The sequence below is a fragment of the Antedon mediterranea genome, chromosome 8, assembly GCF_964355755.1.
Source record: "Antedon mediterranea chromosome 8, ecAntMedi1.1, whole genome shotgun sequence".
NCBI classification, from domain to species: domain Eukaryota; kingdom Metazoa; phylum Echinodermata; class Crinoidea; order Comatulida; family Antedonidae; genus Antedon; species Antedon mediterranea.
The window spans coordinates 11703080-11721907 of NC_092677.1; the positions used below are offsets into that span (position 1 = coordinate 11703080).

At 34.0% G+C, this 18828-nt stretch overlaps 2 protein-coding genes across 2 annotated transcripts; one reads left to right on the forward strand and one right to left on the reverse strand.

Annotated features, from left to right (window-relative positions):
- Nucleotides 1–3: 3 nt before the first annotated feature.
- On the reverse strand, nt 4–2360 carry LOC140057847 (NADH dehydrogenase [ubiquinone] 1 beta subcomplex subunit 9-like). The gene is made up of 4 exons (XM_072103611.1): nt 2231–2360; nt 1467–1609; nt 903–958; nt 4–591 (listed from the first exon to the last, which is right to left on the reverse strand). Exons 1-4 carry the CDS (start codon nt 2329–2331, stop codon nt 442–444), a joined length of 450 nt encoding a protein of 149 aa, XP_071959712.1. The 5' UTR covers nt 2332–2360; the 3' UTR covers nt 4–441.
- Nucleotides 2355–17509, forward strand: LOC140057615 (Fanconi anemia group A protein-like). The gene is made up of 29 exons (XM_072103331.1): nt 2355–2546; nt 3133–3263; nt 3541–3583; nt 3943–4097; nt 4685–4777; nt 5344–5530; nt 5813–5895; nt 6231–6264; nt 7170–7322; nt 7714–7856; nt 7994–8069; nt 9105–9238; nt 10355–10462; nt 10822–10917; nt 11151–11204; nt 11482–11570; nt 11700–11760; nt 11878–11927; nt 12119–12195; nt 12487–12579; nt 12945–13087; nt 13229–14329; nt 14668–14730; nt 14906–14980; nt 15100–15330; nt 15897–16032; nt 16169–16238; nt 16747–16885; nt 17302–17509. The coding sequence occupies exons 1-29, from the start codon at nt 2474–2476 to the stop codon at nt 17452–17454; spliced, it is 4044 nt and encodes a 1347-aa protein (XP_071959432.1). The 5' UTR covers nt 2355–2473; the 3' UTR covers nt 17455–17509.
- The last annotated feature ends 1319 nt before the right edge of the window (nt 17510–18828 follow it).

An 18828-nucleotide genomic window follows, 5' to 3' on the forward strand; every position in this document is an offset into this window, starting at 1 on the left:
AACAATCGATTTCGAAAATTTATTCAAATAAACATGTCATTCTTACAATTGAACTAATTGCCATTTACTGTACTTGTAGGCTAGTTTGCACATCAATAGTTAATCAGTGTTAATTACTAAACTGGAAATATTAACTCTTTAAACTCTACAAAATAGACAACCCTACTGTAATATAAACCTCATTCTTTCAAATTGAACCCATGTAAGTTCTTTTTGGAGACGTGACAGTAAATTGATGACATGAAATTATGGATAAAAACCTTTTCGCATACAGTTTGGTTATTCATACATACTGAACAATCATCATGTTTTTAAAGTGGTCTTTGTTTTGTTTTATTTACTCAGTCTTCAAGCTATAAAAGGTCACACAAACCTTTGTAGCTTGTATTCATACAGTCAAACAAGCTATGTACAATGTTTTAATTCCATATTCTAATAATTCTATGATCGTTCACCCTTTCCTTCTAGTAGGGCTTTCTCTTCGGCTTCTAATTCATTCCACCTGGCCTGCTCGTCTGCTATTCGCTTATTACGTTTGGCAAAGAATGATGGGTACCTAGCCTTTTCCGTTGGGTGCCACAAGTTCATTGCCTGAAAAATAATAGGTATATAATTACTAGAGTTTTGTTATTACTTATTTATACTGGGTGACCCCTTCAGTCAAAGACTGGCCTCCCAGAGAGGGACCAGTGGCTGTGTGTGTACTAGTACAATCGGGGTAAACCCCTACTCGTCTCGAAAGGTGTACTAGGTTCTTTAAAGTGCACATTAACTAGATGTGTACACTGGACCTATGATAGTTGTTTTTTGGCAGATAATCTACAAACACAAGACCTGATACAAGCAAAAGACCACACTGTCTCTCCACCTAGCAATGTAATCAAGTGATCTGGTAGTCTTACCCAATCTGGCGGTGGGATTTTCCTCTCGTATCTTGTACCACCAGGTGAATCAATGACTAATATATAAATAATAACAAATAGAAAATGTTAGGTGTGCTACAGTAGAATCTCTAGTACTGTATATGACACTTTTGGACCCAGTAAAGTATATTCATGCTAATTTGTTTCACAGGAAAATGTCCCTATGCTGCTGTATGTCGCAAAGGCGGAATTTTTATTGTACAGTATTTGGTAATTTAAAAAATTAAGTTAGGAGTATTTAAAGCACCCTGTTTGGTCCTATCATTGATCTCATCTGGTGCCCATCTTAACCAGAGGAGAGGCAAGCCAATACATCTGTGGCAGGTAGGGCTGTATAAGATCAAGTCAACAGTGCTGATTTAAAATGCCTAACTGGACCCTAGCTCTATATATCAAGCACCCGATATTCCCAGATGGTCTCCCATCCAAGCTCTATCCAAGCTATAACATTCAAATTGGGTGGTAAGTGGTGCTGTCGATGTAGTTTAGAAAATGTGATATGACGATGATGTTAGAAAAATATATTTTGATGACTTTCCATACATATATATGGTTGTGGATGCTGCTTTTCCCAGAATTCTTCTTCTCCTGCCTTTAATATTGTCTGAGCTTTTTGTAAATTCTTTTCATCTTTATGTTCATTGAATCTTGCACGTAAAAGAGTTGCTTCATAACGGAAAGTTGGCCTAAAAAAAAGATACGTACAAAATATGAGCTGCTGTTACTGTTTTAGTAATACACCTACTATAGTATATTAGTAGGATACATTACTACCTACCTAGGCCTAGGCTAGTAGGCCCTACTTACTAGGCCTATTAGTTTTAAAAAGACAAATTAGCATAAATTATAATTAAAGACACCTTCCCTACAATTTGTGACGTTTTGTAACGTAGGGAAGGTGTCTTTATTAACTGATCATGTTGCGAAAACAAAAAATCAATTCAAATAATTATTAAATTAGATATAATTAATTAATAAGATTCAAAAGAAGTCGATAATTAATGAATGAATAGGCCCTACCTAATATTATTAATAATTAGGCCAAGCTAGGCTAAATATTTTTAAATAATAAAAATAAAATATATTAGGCCTACTATTATATATAGATAAAGAATTATAGGACCTAGTTAGGCCTAGACTACAGTCTAGGCCTAGCCTAGTACTGCAGGCTAGCAAGACCAGGCTGCACCGGCGGCCTAAACTGGCTAGGCTAGCCTATAAAAGCCTAGCTAGGCCTACCTTATAATGTCAGATAATGACAGTGTCTTAATTTTAATACGCCCAAACAAAATTTATTAGATGATTACCTGTCTCCTATCCATGATTCTAAATGCCTATAAGACTTTTTGTAAAGCCGAAGTACTTTTTGAGAGTGACTTAGAAGTTCGAATCCCGATCGGAACGACATTTTTCGTCCATTAAAAAAATTATTAACCTTTAACCCTTGACCGACTCCTCACACACGTGTTTTTTCAAAATAAAAATAGAAGGCGCGCGGCTGGCGGCGGGCGATTCTTCAGACAGTAGGAAGCATTACAAGGCTTGAAAACATGGATTTACAAGAAGTTCTATTTCAAGTTGAAGACAATATTTCAAATGCAAAAACATTTGAGAATCTTCTAGGTATAATAAATAAAAAACATGAGTTTTGTTTTCGGCCGGCTAGCTAGGCATGGAGGTAATTTATAAGCTCCGTCATGTTGATGGCAGATGGAAACCGCCATGCCCATGTGATGTCGTTGTCGGTAAACTAAACTAGGCGGCCTAGGCCTATCTAGAAAGTGAGACTGAGACTTAGGGGTCTAGGCCTAGCCCTAGTTAGGCTCTGAAGACTGTGGACAGAGTCAAGCTACTTGTAGTCCTAGTAGTATTAGGCCTGCAATGCGCGATTTGAAATTGCGAAAGGATTTCGTCCTCTCGCGCAATTTGAATCAAAATAATCAATTCTAATTGCGCAAAGTATTTCAGTGATATTAATAAACAATACTTGATATTACATTAATGTAATACTAATATAATATTTTTGCAATTTAAATAACTTAACCAAAAAAATTGTTATAAATATAAATAAAACGATTTTTAGACGACAAAATGTGGGAAGCCGTGCGATCCTCTCGCTGCTGCATAGATGCCTGGTGTTATGACGAGCTAATGTTACCGATTTAATATTGTATAATCAATTGTTTTTTGATAATTTATTATCGAATAGAATGTCGACAACGGTACAGAGACACACAGTTGTCCGAAAATACAATGAACCTAAAAGATGTAGTGTTACGGTTGATTGATCACCACCAACATGTGGACAAACTATTTGAAGACTTAAATTCACTACAACAGGTACATATGTAATTCACTTACAATATCAAACTAGTTTGACAAAAAAAAAGTGTGATGTGGCCAAATATGGTAGCTTAATTATGGTAGTACAGTACCATATTAGTGATAATATGACATCATTCATCATATCCATATATGGGCACGTCACATTTTTGTTACATAAAGTTTGATGGTATAGACAAAGATTTAATATTAATACAGACTAATCAACTCACCCCATCACCCACAGTAGAAATATTAGATTTGTTATGGTAGTGGTTTTTTCTTCTTGTATTAGGTTAGCAGTGGAGATAATGATGAACAAAATGAGAAACTAAGTGGTAAGTGCCGCCTATCCTTGGTAAAAGACCTAAAACAAGGCTATATACATGGCTGCAGTTGCATGCTCAAGTTGTATTAACCATCACATTTTCTATGGCTATTTGAAAATTTTAGATTGTCAGTGGTTTTCTCCATGGTAGTACAGTAGTAAGGGTACAACTCACAGTCACATAAACAATGATGACACTGTTTTTCAATTTATGGTCGTTGTGGGCAACCTAACACTTTTTTTCAGCCTTATTATGGAATGAGGATTATTAAAATCAATTATCTGATGTTTTCAGATAATTAATTTACAATTTTTACAACCTGTGGTGTAAAAATATATACAAATTATTTTCTTGTTTACATTATTTAGTTGACATGTTTGTAAGTAGCCTACAATCACATGCTAAGTTGACAGGCACTGCAGCAGATGTGTTAGCCGCATTAAGCTATGCAAAGAACCTTCAAACAATTGTCAATGTAACAGATGATAAAGACACTCCTCATCTTCTGAATGATACACAAAAGGTAAATGGTTATACCATGGAGCTATCAAATTATAACTAATGCTAGATTGTTTATTTAATGCCCCTCTAGCCAATCATAGAGAGGCAGTAATTAAGAAATTCAAAGCAGGAAGTCCCCGCTATCACGCTCGGCTTTGACGATCATCTTTTCCACTTATATAGGACATCCTTTATTGACCGATTTTTTTGTGGAGAAACAAAAATGGACAAAACCGACAAGCAATTAAATTTTACCGACGAAATAACCCACATATAAAACATCATACCTTGAGAGTCTTTCACACCTGTTGTTGCACTGTTCCGGTCTGGTTCTGACAAATCAAATTGAACATCAATGTTTTGTTTTCACTTGGCTATGTACATTTGATTGGCGCATATAGGTGTATGAAGCGGCGTGAAAACAAACATTGTTGGATTTGATTTGACACCGGGATCGTGCCAGAACAGGTGTGACAGACCTATATCGTTGTACAATACTGAACTATGTTCAAAAAACATTGGGAAAACTGGGTCTTAAATTCTCCAATTTCAAATCCCTATAGTGTGACAGTAGAGAGACAACTTTGTAAATTGTGTTTGTTTTTTCAGCTTCAAGTAAAGGTGGTATTGAGAGGAATTCACAAACTCAATCTAATGCACTCTTTTAGCAAAGCTCATTTTATAAAAAAAATTAATTCAAAGGTATGTATGGTTGACGTTTTTTCTCAGCTGGTGGTACATTTTTAGTTTCACGATGACTTTGCTTTAGCTTGTTTCTATTTTCATCTATCAAGCAATTAGATTTTATATTTATGTTTCTATGTTATTTGATTGTCCTGATTATAACAGTTTATTCTTATAGAGCGCATATTATATAAGAAAGCTCTCAATGTGCTGTACATAAATTATAATAGACGAGAAGGAGCAATAATTTAAATTAATGAAAACTTGTTTGAAATGAAAAGACTTCAACAAGTTTAGAGTAGTACACCGTTTGATTGGAATTGGTAGGGAATTCCACAGAGTTGGAGCTGCCACAGCAAAAGCTCTTGCACCATATGTAGATGTCCTAGTCTTAGGAACTACTAGCAGACATATGGCCACCTAATCTACAGTAGTAGGCTGGTAAATATTCACAATTAGCTTTAATAGATAGATGGCGCCAAATTGTGCTGTGTCTTGTGCGATGCATCCAATTGTATCATATTTAATAGGACTTATGGAACCTTTATTTTAGTAATAAAAAACGTATTATTTTTTAAATGTAGGCATCGTTACCATTAGAGTTGATTTGGATTCTGCACAGAGAATCTATCATGTCTATAAACAAATTTATTACCAGTAACCTGGGGAGACAAAATGTATTTGCTGCCCTCACACATGGAATAGTTAACATTGGATTAAATCTTCCTGATGATCAAATGATAGTTGACAGATGCACAGAAATTGTTAAAGGTACAGTATTTTTTTTATTTTTTTTTTAATGGCACGAAAAAATGTCCATAATTAATACATATACAGTGAACAGTGAAAGAGTTTGTTTGCAATATCATTTGCTATTTTGTGTGTGAATGGAATGTTCTAATTATAATAGTCATACATTTGTATTGCACTAATGTCTCAAAGCCCATAATAAGAAAAAGCTGCATTGCGAGCTGTCTGTGTCGACAGTTACTTGGATCTCACCTTGAAAAGAACACTGGTGACAACTTCTTTATTATTTGTTTTCATCTGCAGGATTTGCCACCTTTCTTGTTTCTCATGGTTACCCTGCCAACACTGAAGGACCGGTAGATGCAGCCAAAGTTGCCGTACAAAAGGTAGAATTACAAATTAAACTTCTGTTAAAACAGTTCAGTAGTGACAATAACGATATTTATGTTAATGATGATGATGTTGGTATTGATGAGTGTATTGGTAATAGTAGTAAAATTATAATAAAGTTTAATGAAAACAAGTTTCAACTCTATTATTATTATTATACTTTATTCAAAAATTTAGTGACGTTACAACTTGTGGCCAATGGCCAGATTGCGTGTAACCTTTTAATACAGGCTTAAAAATATAAAATACACAAATATATAAAATACATAAAAAGATGAAATTAAAAAAAAAAATACAGTGAGATCAGGCATTAACTCTACTTATTTTTCAGGCATCAGTTGTTATTCTGGATACCATAATGACTGGTAAGACTTTATAATTTGATCATATATTATGTATACTGTATATATTGTAATATAAATACAGTTGAATTCCTCTTTTGAGGAGGCAACCCCTATTCAGAGGACACCCCTATTAAGGAAACATTTTCCTGTGAAATAAATGAGAGGAAATATATGTTTCAATACTACAACCAACACCTATTAAAGAAACAACTTTGTTGGACCTCGTGAGGTGGTTTCCCGAATGATCGTAAAATCAAAACGGTACTGTGTATGACCAACTAGCGTTATTGTCACCGACTAGTCATCCATTTATAGAAGTACTGATGTAGTAGCCTACCTGTACGGTGACCATAGAATGTGACCCGAGGCATGACTAACTACGACTTTTAGTTGATAGAAGATTGAAAAAATTGTTAAGAAGAGTTGTACTGTATGTGGATGTTTAATGAAATTATGTCAAAAATGTTTACACACTAGGCATAGCCTATAAATAGTAATGTTTGTTAGTAAAAATAATTTTGAGTTAATAAGAATAAGATATAAGGAAGAAAAGTAAAGAGACTATAGAGCGGCTATTCCTGAATATACAATACTAAGTATTGTAGATTTAAATTATAAATTTTAGGCGATCTTGTCAAAGGTCAAGCGCCATATAGCCTGCCACGTTTTGATATTCAATATGTATTCCGTGGAGTTCAAATATGCAGATTACAATAATGGTAATGTATGTAGCGTACACATATCCATTGAAAGTGCTCAATGCGCTAGCAACCACATACTGTAGCTGAGTTAGAAACCGATTTCTTTTATTTATTCATTAATATCATATTCCGCCTCAGAAAACAAGTATGATTTTAATTAATTGTATGGAGCAACATCCAAAAACATCTCCAAACAGTGCATGGTGTCATATATTTTTTTTTCAGATTTTATAAAGAAGAGAAAAGATTCACCCAACTCAACCCATCTGAACATATTGCAGTTGATAAGACAGGCTAGGACAGTAAACCAACAATCCAATGTAAAGTTCTTTAAGCAGCAGTTACAGCAACAGCTTACTGCTAGCACTGATATCATTGGTATAAACAAGTTATCTTCATATTTCAATTTCATTTCAAATAAACATTTATTTTCTTCCTTTAACATCATCACTGATTACTAGCTGCATAAAATGGGAGTATGTTTCCATACGTGTTTGATCCAAAAATGTCCGGGGTACGTAATAATATCTACAGGGATTAGAGGTTTCACAACATTAGGCGATTTATGAATCCATGATATTATTATATGAAATAAAAACAAGTAATAAATTCATAGTAATGCCTGTGAAAGTAATAAGGAATATCATTTATTGATCATATGCACAATTTCTGCTATGGCTGAGTATATTATGATTGTATAAGGGTAAAGTTAAACTTTTAACAGTAATTATGGATCAATAATAACAATAACTCACTTTGACCTTCACAGTGTCTCAAGCTATTTCTGATCAACATTTGTGGACTTTTTCAAAAAATGCGTCCCAAACGACTGCCTCGTATCGTGAACTACTCTTGTTTTTTAAGGAGGAAGAAATTGCAGCCATGATTAAACGATTGTTAGAACATGAAGAGGTATGTAAACAATAAAATAATCACAATTTATAAAGCTCTGTCTACACTATCAAACTTTATGTGACAAAAAAATCAGACATGGTCATGACAATAAAGGTTTATTATTATTAACTAATTTCAAATGTTTTGTTTTTTAGGTTAATTGGCAAGCGTTACTAAGCTTCATCTCCACATTTCTGGTTGTTTGCTCGGGTGCACCAAACCTTATTAAAGGTAGTTTGTTTTTGAAAAACATTTTTGAAAATATGCCTATTTCGTCATTTATGATAGATAAATATTTTTTCATGGGAATATGCATTTTTGACAAGTAACTCGCAAAAATATTGGCAGTGATCTAGTTGGACTGCTGACATATAAACGTCTAGGAGTATGACTAGCTAGTTATACCCCTTTCACACCAAAAGCAAAACTCCGGAGACACCCCGGAGTTGACGTCCCGCTGTTTGGTGTGAAAGGTAAAATCAAGCAACTCCGGAGTTTAAAACTGCGGGGTTGAACAGCTGAACATTCTCCGGAGAGCGAACTGCAGGGACACCCCGGTGTTTTGGTGTGAAAGGTCATCCTCACACGATCACTCATTGCTTTAGTTTTATTTCAAAATACTTTAAATATTTGTACAACATATATAGCGGGTTCAAAAATAATAAGTAGTATCAATGAAACATTATATTACTTCTGAGACTTTTGAAAGTAATTATTAAATTAAACATATTATTAATTAAAATGATTCTAATGATCGTCGCTATGTAAACAAACAAAATAGAGGGCGACATTTACAATTTTATTTTATAAACCCCGGAGTTGCTAGGTTGGTGTGAAAGGGGTATCTCCGGAGTTTCTCGACGTTTTGAATGGTCATAAACCCCAGGGTGTCTCCGGAGACACTCCGGAGTTTTGGTGTGAAAGGGGTATTATTCTTATCTTGTCCAGTGGCTTAACACAGGGCCAAAGGCCCTTGTTTAGAGCTCCTAAGGGGCCCTCCAACACTGGGTAGTTGCATTGAGGTTTCTCATACTAGGCCGCAATATGCAACAAAAGCGTATTGACCAATGACAAGCGTCAGTTTGAGTAATCCATCGCTTGTGATTGGTCAACTCACTTAAGTTGCGTTACGTCCTTGTGTTGCGTCTCTAGTGGAAACCAAGCATTAAGCTCGGAGTTTAGCCAATGAGTGCTTTTAGCCTTTACACCGTTGACCTCGTCCGAACAACCCAGCCAAATACATGTGATTTTTTGACTTGTGTTCAGGTTTGATTGACAACTTCTTGACAATAGCTATTGATGAATTGGATCAAGATTTCCTCATTATAGCCCTGTTGTTAGCCAGACAAGCTGCTGCAGAAGGACCTCAAATCTTTACATCATACCCACAGTGGTTTAAGGTTTGAGCATTATTAAAAGATCAAATTCTAAACTAAAAAAAATTGAACCTCATGTCAGTTTCTTGCAGAAAAAAGTATTATATAATACATATTAATATATATTAATCAAAGGAACAATCAATTTTATGTAGAAAATACTATTATTATTATGAATAATCACCCCGTTATCTATTTTAAGTCATTAAAAACCAGTAAAATTCTCTTACAACATTTTTGGGTTCATACTAATCTACAGCCGGCAATACATGCTAACATTATGTCTAATGTTTTTGTGATATTTAATTGTACGTTTTATACATTTTTAATGTAAACAACTGTCAAAATACTGATTAGGTTAAAAAAAGTTACTTCTATATGATCCAATATAGTGTCAAGTTTGTAAGATTATATCGGTAATTACATTTCCAGAGAACTTGACGTTTCGCCTACTAACAGCAAGGCATAATCATAAGTGAATACGTTCTGGTGACGTAGCGGTGACGTTACGGTGACACGGTTGAAAGGAGCCATTGTGAAGTTTACCGCTTGGAGTTATCCTAGCGGGATGTGCGGGGGTTGGTCTCTTTACGTTTTAGAATGTTATCGTAAATGTGCGATAGTTCATATGCTCCTTCATCTCTATTAATTAATGAATTATAACATTCTAAAACGTAAAGAGACCGACCCCCGCACATCCCGCTTGGATAACTCCAAGCGGTAAACTTCACAATGGCTCCTTTCAACCGTTACGTCACCGCTACGTCACCAGAACGTATTGACTTATGATTATGCCTTGCTGTTAGTAGGCGAAACGTCAAGTTCTCTGGAAATGTAAGTACCGATATCATCTTACAAACTTGACACTATATTGGATCATATAGAAGTAACTTTTTTTTTTCACATTACATTATCAGATCCAAATGAACTTATTTAATACTGATTAGGTTTATTTCGAAACTGAAGACTGCCATATGTGTGATAAGTGATGTTTTGCATTTGAAGCTAATGATTGACGTGTTTAGAAATAAAAGTTTAACTGATTTTAACTTGTTTAGTATGGCACCTGCGTCACCTTTTTGTTTTCATGACACTTGTTCTGATTAATATCGAAACAATGTTTTTTGCTGTATCATACAGGACACCTTTGGTGATGGTAGTGTCTACATTACTTCTAAAAAATCCTTCATGTTTTTGATAAAGATTTTGACATCGATTGTACCATTTGAGCCTGCTTACACCCTAAAGGTTAGTAAACATGAATTTTATTTGACCTTTGACATTGTATGACCTCTTGTGACAAGCAATATTTATAAAATCATCAAGGTCGCACTCTAGTCCTCAATATATTTACATTATAGCTACACTCAGAATGGAGTTCGGAACTTTAAAAAGGCCCCTGAATTTCCACTGGCATTTGTGCAGCTGGAAAGGTTACTCTCTGTAAATAAAGTTGAAATTAAAAAAAAAAAAAATCAAAGGAACAGCTTATAGTTCATAGTTCAATTTATAAAAATTGCAACGTACCGGATTACTGTGCTATGAATTGAAACTAAACATGTGCAAGATTTATTAGTTATTGTTGTAAATCTGTCACTCTCTTTTAGGCACATATTCAAAAGCCACCACAGACCTTTGCTAAGTGTCAAGACCTTCTATGCGACTACGTCTTGTTAGCTAAAACAAGGCTTGCAGATCTTAAGGTATTGCATCACTGTATTTTCTTACATCTTAAGTCCTGTAAACTCTAAGCATGTTATAAAGCTCTGTCTACACTATCAAACTAGTTTGACAAAAAAGTGTGATGTGCCCAAATATGGTAGTGATATGGCAAAATATGGTAGTGATATGACATCATCCTGTCCGTATATGGTATAAATTTGTAATAGATAATAATTGCATTGTATAATGGAGGCAGTGCTTTTCTTTCATTTAGGAAACATTGGAACAGTCCGACACGAGTGAATCTAAAGAATTGAAAACAAAAGAGGTTTGTTTAATATTTATACAAAAAGCCTTCAAATATTTAGAGAAGAGGAAGAAAAACTATAAAATCAATAGAAAAACATTATGAATACATAATTTTTACTTATTTATTAATTATTTCATCAATTTATTACTAATTCTATACAGCATAAGAAGTACAGTGTAGCAAAAATATCTTGCAAGCTGATTTATGCCATGATAAATTAAATAACTACACCAAATGTGTATAAAAAGTACAATAGGTACACTCGAAATGTCAATAATATACAAATTTTTTACAGTTACACAAACAAGCCGAAGCAGATGTTGAACAAGCCATTGGCGTGTTTGAGGCCACCAATCAGATTCCTCATAGTATTATTCAAGCAAGGTATGTATTGTATGTCTTTGGTTGATTGCTTTCTGTTTCTCTTTTTCGTCACCCCACAACTTTCATGAACACGTTTTAATTGTTTGTATATGTTAATTGATATTGGTCATTATGTTTTTTTCTTGATAGCATTTTCAAGTACCCCTATTTTATGGGTCGGTTTCTACCAGTTCTGTTAACACCACGAATGGTAAGCATTTTTTTTTACTGTTAACTCTTTATAAGTTATATAGCGGATGTATTGACTTGCATACTGTTTGTATAGTGTGCTGGATACAACCTTCTAAAAATTATATTTTAATTCCAGTTACCCGATGTTCCAGATTCAAGGATGAAATTGATAGAAATGTTGAAAGAGTAAGTAGTTCATTTTTTATAAGACTTTGTTTCAGTTAACTTGACTCAAAATTTGGGGGAAAAATGTATGTGCCCTTCGTTCTGGGATTTTCTTTTTCATTTAATTTTCTGAAATACATTTAATAGAAATGTTTGGCCACATCGCTTTTTTCAAACTATCTAATTTAATTTTTTCTGTTTTTAATTTTAAGTCTAGGAAAGATCCCAGTTAAAATGATGGAAAAATATAAAAAGGCTTGTGATAAGGAACTCAATTCTCTACTGGAAGGTACAGTTATTTTCGTTTCTTCTAAAAATCAAATCTAATTTTACAAGTGTACTGTATTACAGTCACATTCTACAATGACAATGAACTCATTTGTTGAAATTTTCTGGTTAATGTACATAAGTCCAATTAAGCAATAATCTACAGAAATATCTAATAAATTTACTCTCGTTTGTATTGTTATCGTATTTTTAAATAATTATTATAAGGTTGTCAGTAAAGAGGAGTACTTTTGATAAATCATGTAGACAGAGGAATGATAAATTCAAATTATTATGTTTTTTTCATTTTTAGGTATTGATATGGAGGAGGATGACTGTGAAATGTTTGAGCCTATGGACGCACTTAAACAAAGTTTGGACAATTTAGTAAAAGCAAATAAAGAAAGTAAGAAAAGAAATAAGCATTTTGGCATCTTGTTTTTGCAAGTTTATTTTGAATTAATAGTAAGTAATGTAAATAATAGTTGATAATGGGTGTAACGATAATGATGTTAAAGATGTGTATGATGCCAGCGGTGGTGTAACACAGAGAGCAAAGCAGTTGTAGTAGTTGTATTGGTGATGCTTATGCTCTTAAGCTTTGAAGTCCCTGGATTTAGCCACTGAGCGCTCATATCTATTACCCTGCTGGATGACAGAGGTTTTTGAAGTAGATGATTTGATTTGTAGGCATGGTTGAATTAATTCTAGAATTAGTGGTAGTAGAGATTAGGCAGATTTTTATTATATGTGCGCTTTTCTGTTCTACAGGTTTTAACCGTCATCTTGCAATTATATCAGAAAGACTTCAAACTGTTCTCTGTAGTGAACTCACACCCTCTGACCTTTCAACTACAGATGAACTTTTGACCCTTGACTTGCAAGCGCCTTCACTGACACAACTTCAAGTTGAGGTAATTTCAAACTTGTAGATACTAATAAATGTCATTATTCATTTTTTATAATTTATGTATTTGTCTTTGGCAGTTTTATTAAAGAATTTTATTGAACCATATTGTAACATCCTGGTTCTTTTTAAATCTAATGTTTTTCAGGTGACAGAGGTACTATTAAATGGTTTTTGTAAAGCCTGCATGCAGAGGCCTGAAGTGTCTGTACATTGGGCAGACAATTTTGTATCGATGCTAAGCCAGTTTCAACCAGTTCTAAAATCATTGATGATAAGGCTATGTATAGTACTAACACATCAGGAGAGTCAACTACAGAAATCACATATTGGTCCTTTGTCTATTCTGTTAGTTAATATTCATCTTAAACAGGATTTTCTTCCTCTGGTAACCATAACAGGACATGGAAAGAGTAGTGAAACCAGTTGCGGCCAGTTTCTTCCGGTTTTAACCAGACTACTCAGCACCAACACAGGTGATAAGATGAAATTTATGTTGCAGCTTTCCTCTGGAATGATTCGGCATTTATTGGATCTAAATAAATTAAGTGGACTCTCAACACAATTTTGTCTTCCGGATGTTTTAATTGAAAAGTTTTTATATCTAGTACCAAGACTGTACCCAGAGTCAAGATATGCAAATGAAAATACTACTGATGATGAAATTGAACAGCTGTTTTTATCACATTACTTTAAAGAATATGTTGGAAGACACTCAATCAAGTTTGCGTTAAGTCAGTGGATAAGTAATGAGCTATCTGTACAGCCTCACCATGACTGCATCTCATATCTTGAACGAAAAGAATACTACAGATGGGTTGTAAACGAACAGTTTGGTGGGGATACTGAAATATGTTCATTGATTTTCACTGAACTAGTCGAATACAGTAAGAACTATGGAGTTCAATCAGGTCTGTATGTCCATAATGGATGCATCCATCATCTTCGTGAGAAATCCAAAAGTGCAACAAGTCAAAATGGCAGCCAAGGTGAAATTCTACAACTACTTCAGGAAGTGTGCCAAACATTTGATTCCAGTAGATTTGTAGAACCTGCTGACAATTTAGGCTGGATGATGGCTGCAATTCAGAAAAGATTGGGAGATTATAGGAATGACCCTCTTGAAGTTGCCTGCATTATGAATATTGTTACCAGCTTGCCAGCTCACTTACTGGTGACTAACACACCTGGCTACCCACTTGCTTCAAATACATTGAAAGCTTTCATTACCTTTATAAACGTCCAATTAGTAAGTTTAATCTAAATCATGTTTTTTTATGATTATTTAGATTTTTGTTACACACAAGCTTTCTGTTCAGTTATAACTTTTCTTTCAGACAGACTTATTTGTAAGACTAGGAGAAATATGTAATAGGGAGCTTTTGACCTAGAAACATGCTAAGTACTCATGTCAAGTGATCTGTCTGTACCTAGTGTGTTGAGTGAGAAAGCACATCCCAACTCTCTGCATGATCAAAAATAAATTGGGATGACCTAGCACATCGAAAGCACCTCTTGTAACCAATTGACATTAGCTTTGTCAAAAATCTTCTTAATCTACCATTTTTTTGTGATTTTTTAAAACAGAGGCAAAATCTAATGGAAACCGCATATACCCTTCCTCTTCATATGACATTATATTTTGCACGTGTAAGTAAATGTAAATTTCAGACTAATCTAACACAGACTAATATGTTCAAAGAACCAGTATTTATAGTACTAATAATTAAATAAGTAAAAACAAATATTTAAAAAATAAAAATTGAAAAAAACAAATTGTAAAGAATATTTTCTAAAATACATAAATATTTCGAATATATTCCAGGTGCTTTGTCGTTTAAATTCTACCTGTTTACATCAACTAAAGAAGGAATGTCTTTTATTAATGTCTTCATTATTGGTAAGTTTGTACATTTTACTTTTCACAAAACTTGTCTACATAAAACAGCCAAAATTTGCCTTTCAAGTTGATCACTTTATTGTCATACTAATCAAGTATTTAATTTTGTGATTTAAAAGGTACATTCCAAGAAGCTTCCAAAGTTTTCCAGATCACAGAATTTTTCGGAACTGTTAAAGAATTTAAGGTTTTTGCAAGATCATGCAGCTGATGCAGTATCGTCGGATTCACACCCTCTGCAGTTTACGCTATCTCAAGATCAAGATCTGTGGTTGCTTTGTGTAGCATTATTTTCACTACAGAAACATAATCTTTATAAACAGTTACACAGACTTTTGAACTCAAAGAAGGTGTGAAATGTACTGCATAAACAAATTCGGCTGGATACTATTGTCAAAATACTGTCTTTGAAGAAGCCTTACTTTTGATAAACATAAGTCAAGCCCATAGCCAGAGGGGTTCGAAAGAATTCCCCTTCCTTAAGTGCTCTTTTCAAAGTAATCGGCAGTAAATAAGCCCTCGGGGAAGAGTCCTGATGCCTAAACTAAATTTTAATTTCATGGCCAATATCGACTAGCCAGCAATTATTTTCATTTAGTAGTAGGTTAGACCTAAATGTATCTTTTCTTTAGTTGCTTACACTTTTTATAGTCTAAATACTACAAGGCCATAGCGGGTTGTTCGCAGAAACCCCCTTTTTTCCTGTGTTTCCTTTTCAATTAAGTAAATAGGCCTAACTAGCCTAAATCCCCTGGCCATGAGTTTGAACTATGAGTAACACTAAGTGTTGTGCGCTCCCCTAGACTGTTTGTCGGCCTACAGTGACCAAATATTCCTTGAGCATCCAAACACTAACATACCACTTGTGTGTGTTTCCAAATACTACTAATCATGATTGGTTTAATTGCTATTCTAGGTTTTACAGTATTTATTTGAACTATCAATTGCTGATGTGGCACATTCCATTTTTAATGAAGGGGTAGTTTCATCCTCTCTACAACTTGCTCAAAATATTCTGGAAATTCATCTTGAGAGTATGAAAATACTTACAGGTAAGTTACTCAATTAAAAAAACTGCGGTAACTTTAGCGTGTTTGAGGCAGCTTGCTAAATAAAAAATGTAGAAATACAGAACTGCAGTAAAATACATAAAGCTAATCAGTGAATGTTTCAATTGTTTGATTTTAGAGGATTCTATTCTTACAACTTGTGTTGCACCACAGACTGTTGTACAGCTTATGCCGATTGCATTATTCAGGTAAATTACTACTCTTGCCAATTTCCTATATGGTGGTACAGCATTTAGGGTAGAATTGTTTCAATGTATGCCTTAATATTGTCTGGAACTGGCATAGTAGAGCATATCCACAGTACAGCACACTATGAGACCATCCTGTTTTGAGTAGTAGACTATTAACATTTTCAAAAGCGTTGTCATGTAAACCTGCTCCAGGTCAAGACAGTAGGTCTACACAAGATGACATACAACAAGTTATAAAATAGGCAGCTCTTACAACTCGTACCTTCTCAAATGCCAGTCCTATCGCTTTACCATCCAGTCCTGCCTCACTCTACTAATTTCTATAGTACATAATCGGAAGCTTTAGATTTGCAACAACTGAGGATCTAAGAGTTATGCATGTTGTCTCACATGGACCTAGAATCTGCCAAAACTATGCAGAGGAAGTGTGGGAAGAGAAGCACATACATGTCCTATCGTGCAATGACTTCCTAGCTCCCTATTAATTACAGACAATCTTTTGCAGAGTTTATTTGAACGGATCAACATCATTTTGGAAGGATCAGGTAAATAAGCCAAGTGTTCTTCAAATTATACTGGTCCAACATCACAAATTAGTGAAGCTATACACCAGTGTGAATCAAGGACTCTTCAATGCAGCTAAAGTAAGATACATTCTGTAGTGACGTAACTCAATATTAACCTCTTTTTTGCAGTATGAGTTGTTGTAAACAATCCTAATTAGCATCATGCATAATGCATACTTGTGGTTTGAAATCTTTGTTTACTTTCGCTTGTGACGATTTTCCATACGAAATGTAATCAAATGAATTTACCTGTTAATTACGTAAACTTGTTATTTTTGGCTCGAATTTTCGACTTAAAGTGAATAACTTTAATATTACTTTGATATGGCCAATATAAATTTAGAATATTTTGACCTTTATTTTTTGTGTTTCAAGGGACAATACATCTTACTTAGATAACATAAAATATAAAGTTGAAAATTGAGAGTAAACATTTGCACATATTTATTTGAACGAGAGTAACATTATTCTGTCATAATTCTATTTATCCTTAGGGAGTCTCATTGAATTTCATGACCAGTTGCTTCAAGTTTGTCAAAGATTTAATATCAAAGAGTCATCATCTTATACTGCAGAGTTTGAATCCAGAAATTCTTCAGAATGCAACACCAGCGATTCAAAGTGAAATTGTGAAATTATTATCGTAGTAAATTGTTACTGTGTTAACAAGTTTTTTATGGTTACAGAATTAGTAAACAACTTGAGGTAAAAATTATATTAAATTGTTGTTACATTTATAATTTTACATTGTAATGTATTAGAAAAGAATAATCCTTCGAATAAAGATATTCTTTCAAAAACTGTTTAATCTTAATTGATTTGTGTGACACGACACTTAATCGTAATTGACTTTTTTTTTAATGACTGAAGACCAAATAGTAGGTTTTTACTGGATAATAATGTGAAAACGTCATTATTCATTTAAATGTATATAGAATTCGCGCTTGTAGTGAATATTTAAGTTGGTTCCGAGCTTTCTCAGGCGTATATATATAACTCCACGCGACGTACACTGTCACTGAATGATAACTCATACAAAAAGTATATTTAACTCAACTAGAACTTTTATTCCTTGTAACTCGATTAATACATCTTTCTACCACTACCAGTCAAGCCTTAATATTTTCTTTATCATCTTTCCGTTTATCTACTCTGATCTTATTCTCTCTTCTTTCACCTAATATCTATTACATTCTACTTTTATACTGGACATGCAAATTTTAGGCTTCAGAGGAGGATAACATTTTCCCTCCAAAAATTATACGATTTTGATTGGCTAATAATATAAGGCGGACCTGGTCTACAGCATCCTTATCTAAACACAGAGAATCACAACATAAATAGTATGACATTTCCCTTTTTGGGAAAAAGATTGTGTCAATCTTTCCAAAAATTTAACATTTAAAACCATTTTACTATAAACTATCTACAAATAACACCTCTATAATATAATTATGCACGGCTTAATCCATCTGCATTACCATTTAATGATCCTTTCTTGTAAATAACTTAACTTATGAACTTGAAATTCACAACCATACAAACAATAGAGAGAGGCACTCTTTTTCTGGCACAGAATATCTCTGCTCATGTACAGATAACTTTCTACTTAAGTACACAATGGGATAATCATTACCCTCACCATCTATTTGGCTCAGCACTGCACCTATGCCATAATTTGAGGCATCAGTTTGCAATATAAACATCTTATCAAAATTTGGGGCTTTTAATACATTATCATCAGTAAGTCGTTTCTTTAAAGTTACAAAGGCATTTTCACATTGTTCATTCCACTTAACGGTATTACTTTTACTCTTTAAAGTTAAATCAATCAATGGCTTAGCAATATCGGCATAGTTCTGTACAAATTTTCTGTAATAGCCAGTTAATCCGAGAAATGATCGGACTTGTTTCTTAGACAAAAGTCTGGGGAACTTTTCCACAGCCTCAACCTTATTAATCATGGGTCTAATTTCTCCATTACCAATCTTATGCCCCAGAAATTCTACCTGTGCATAGGC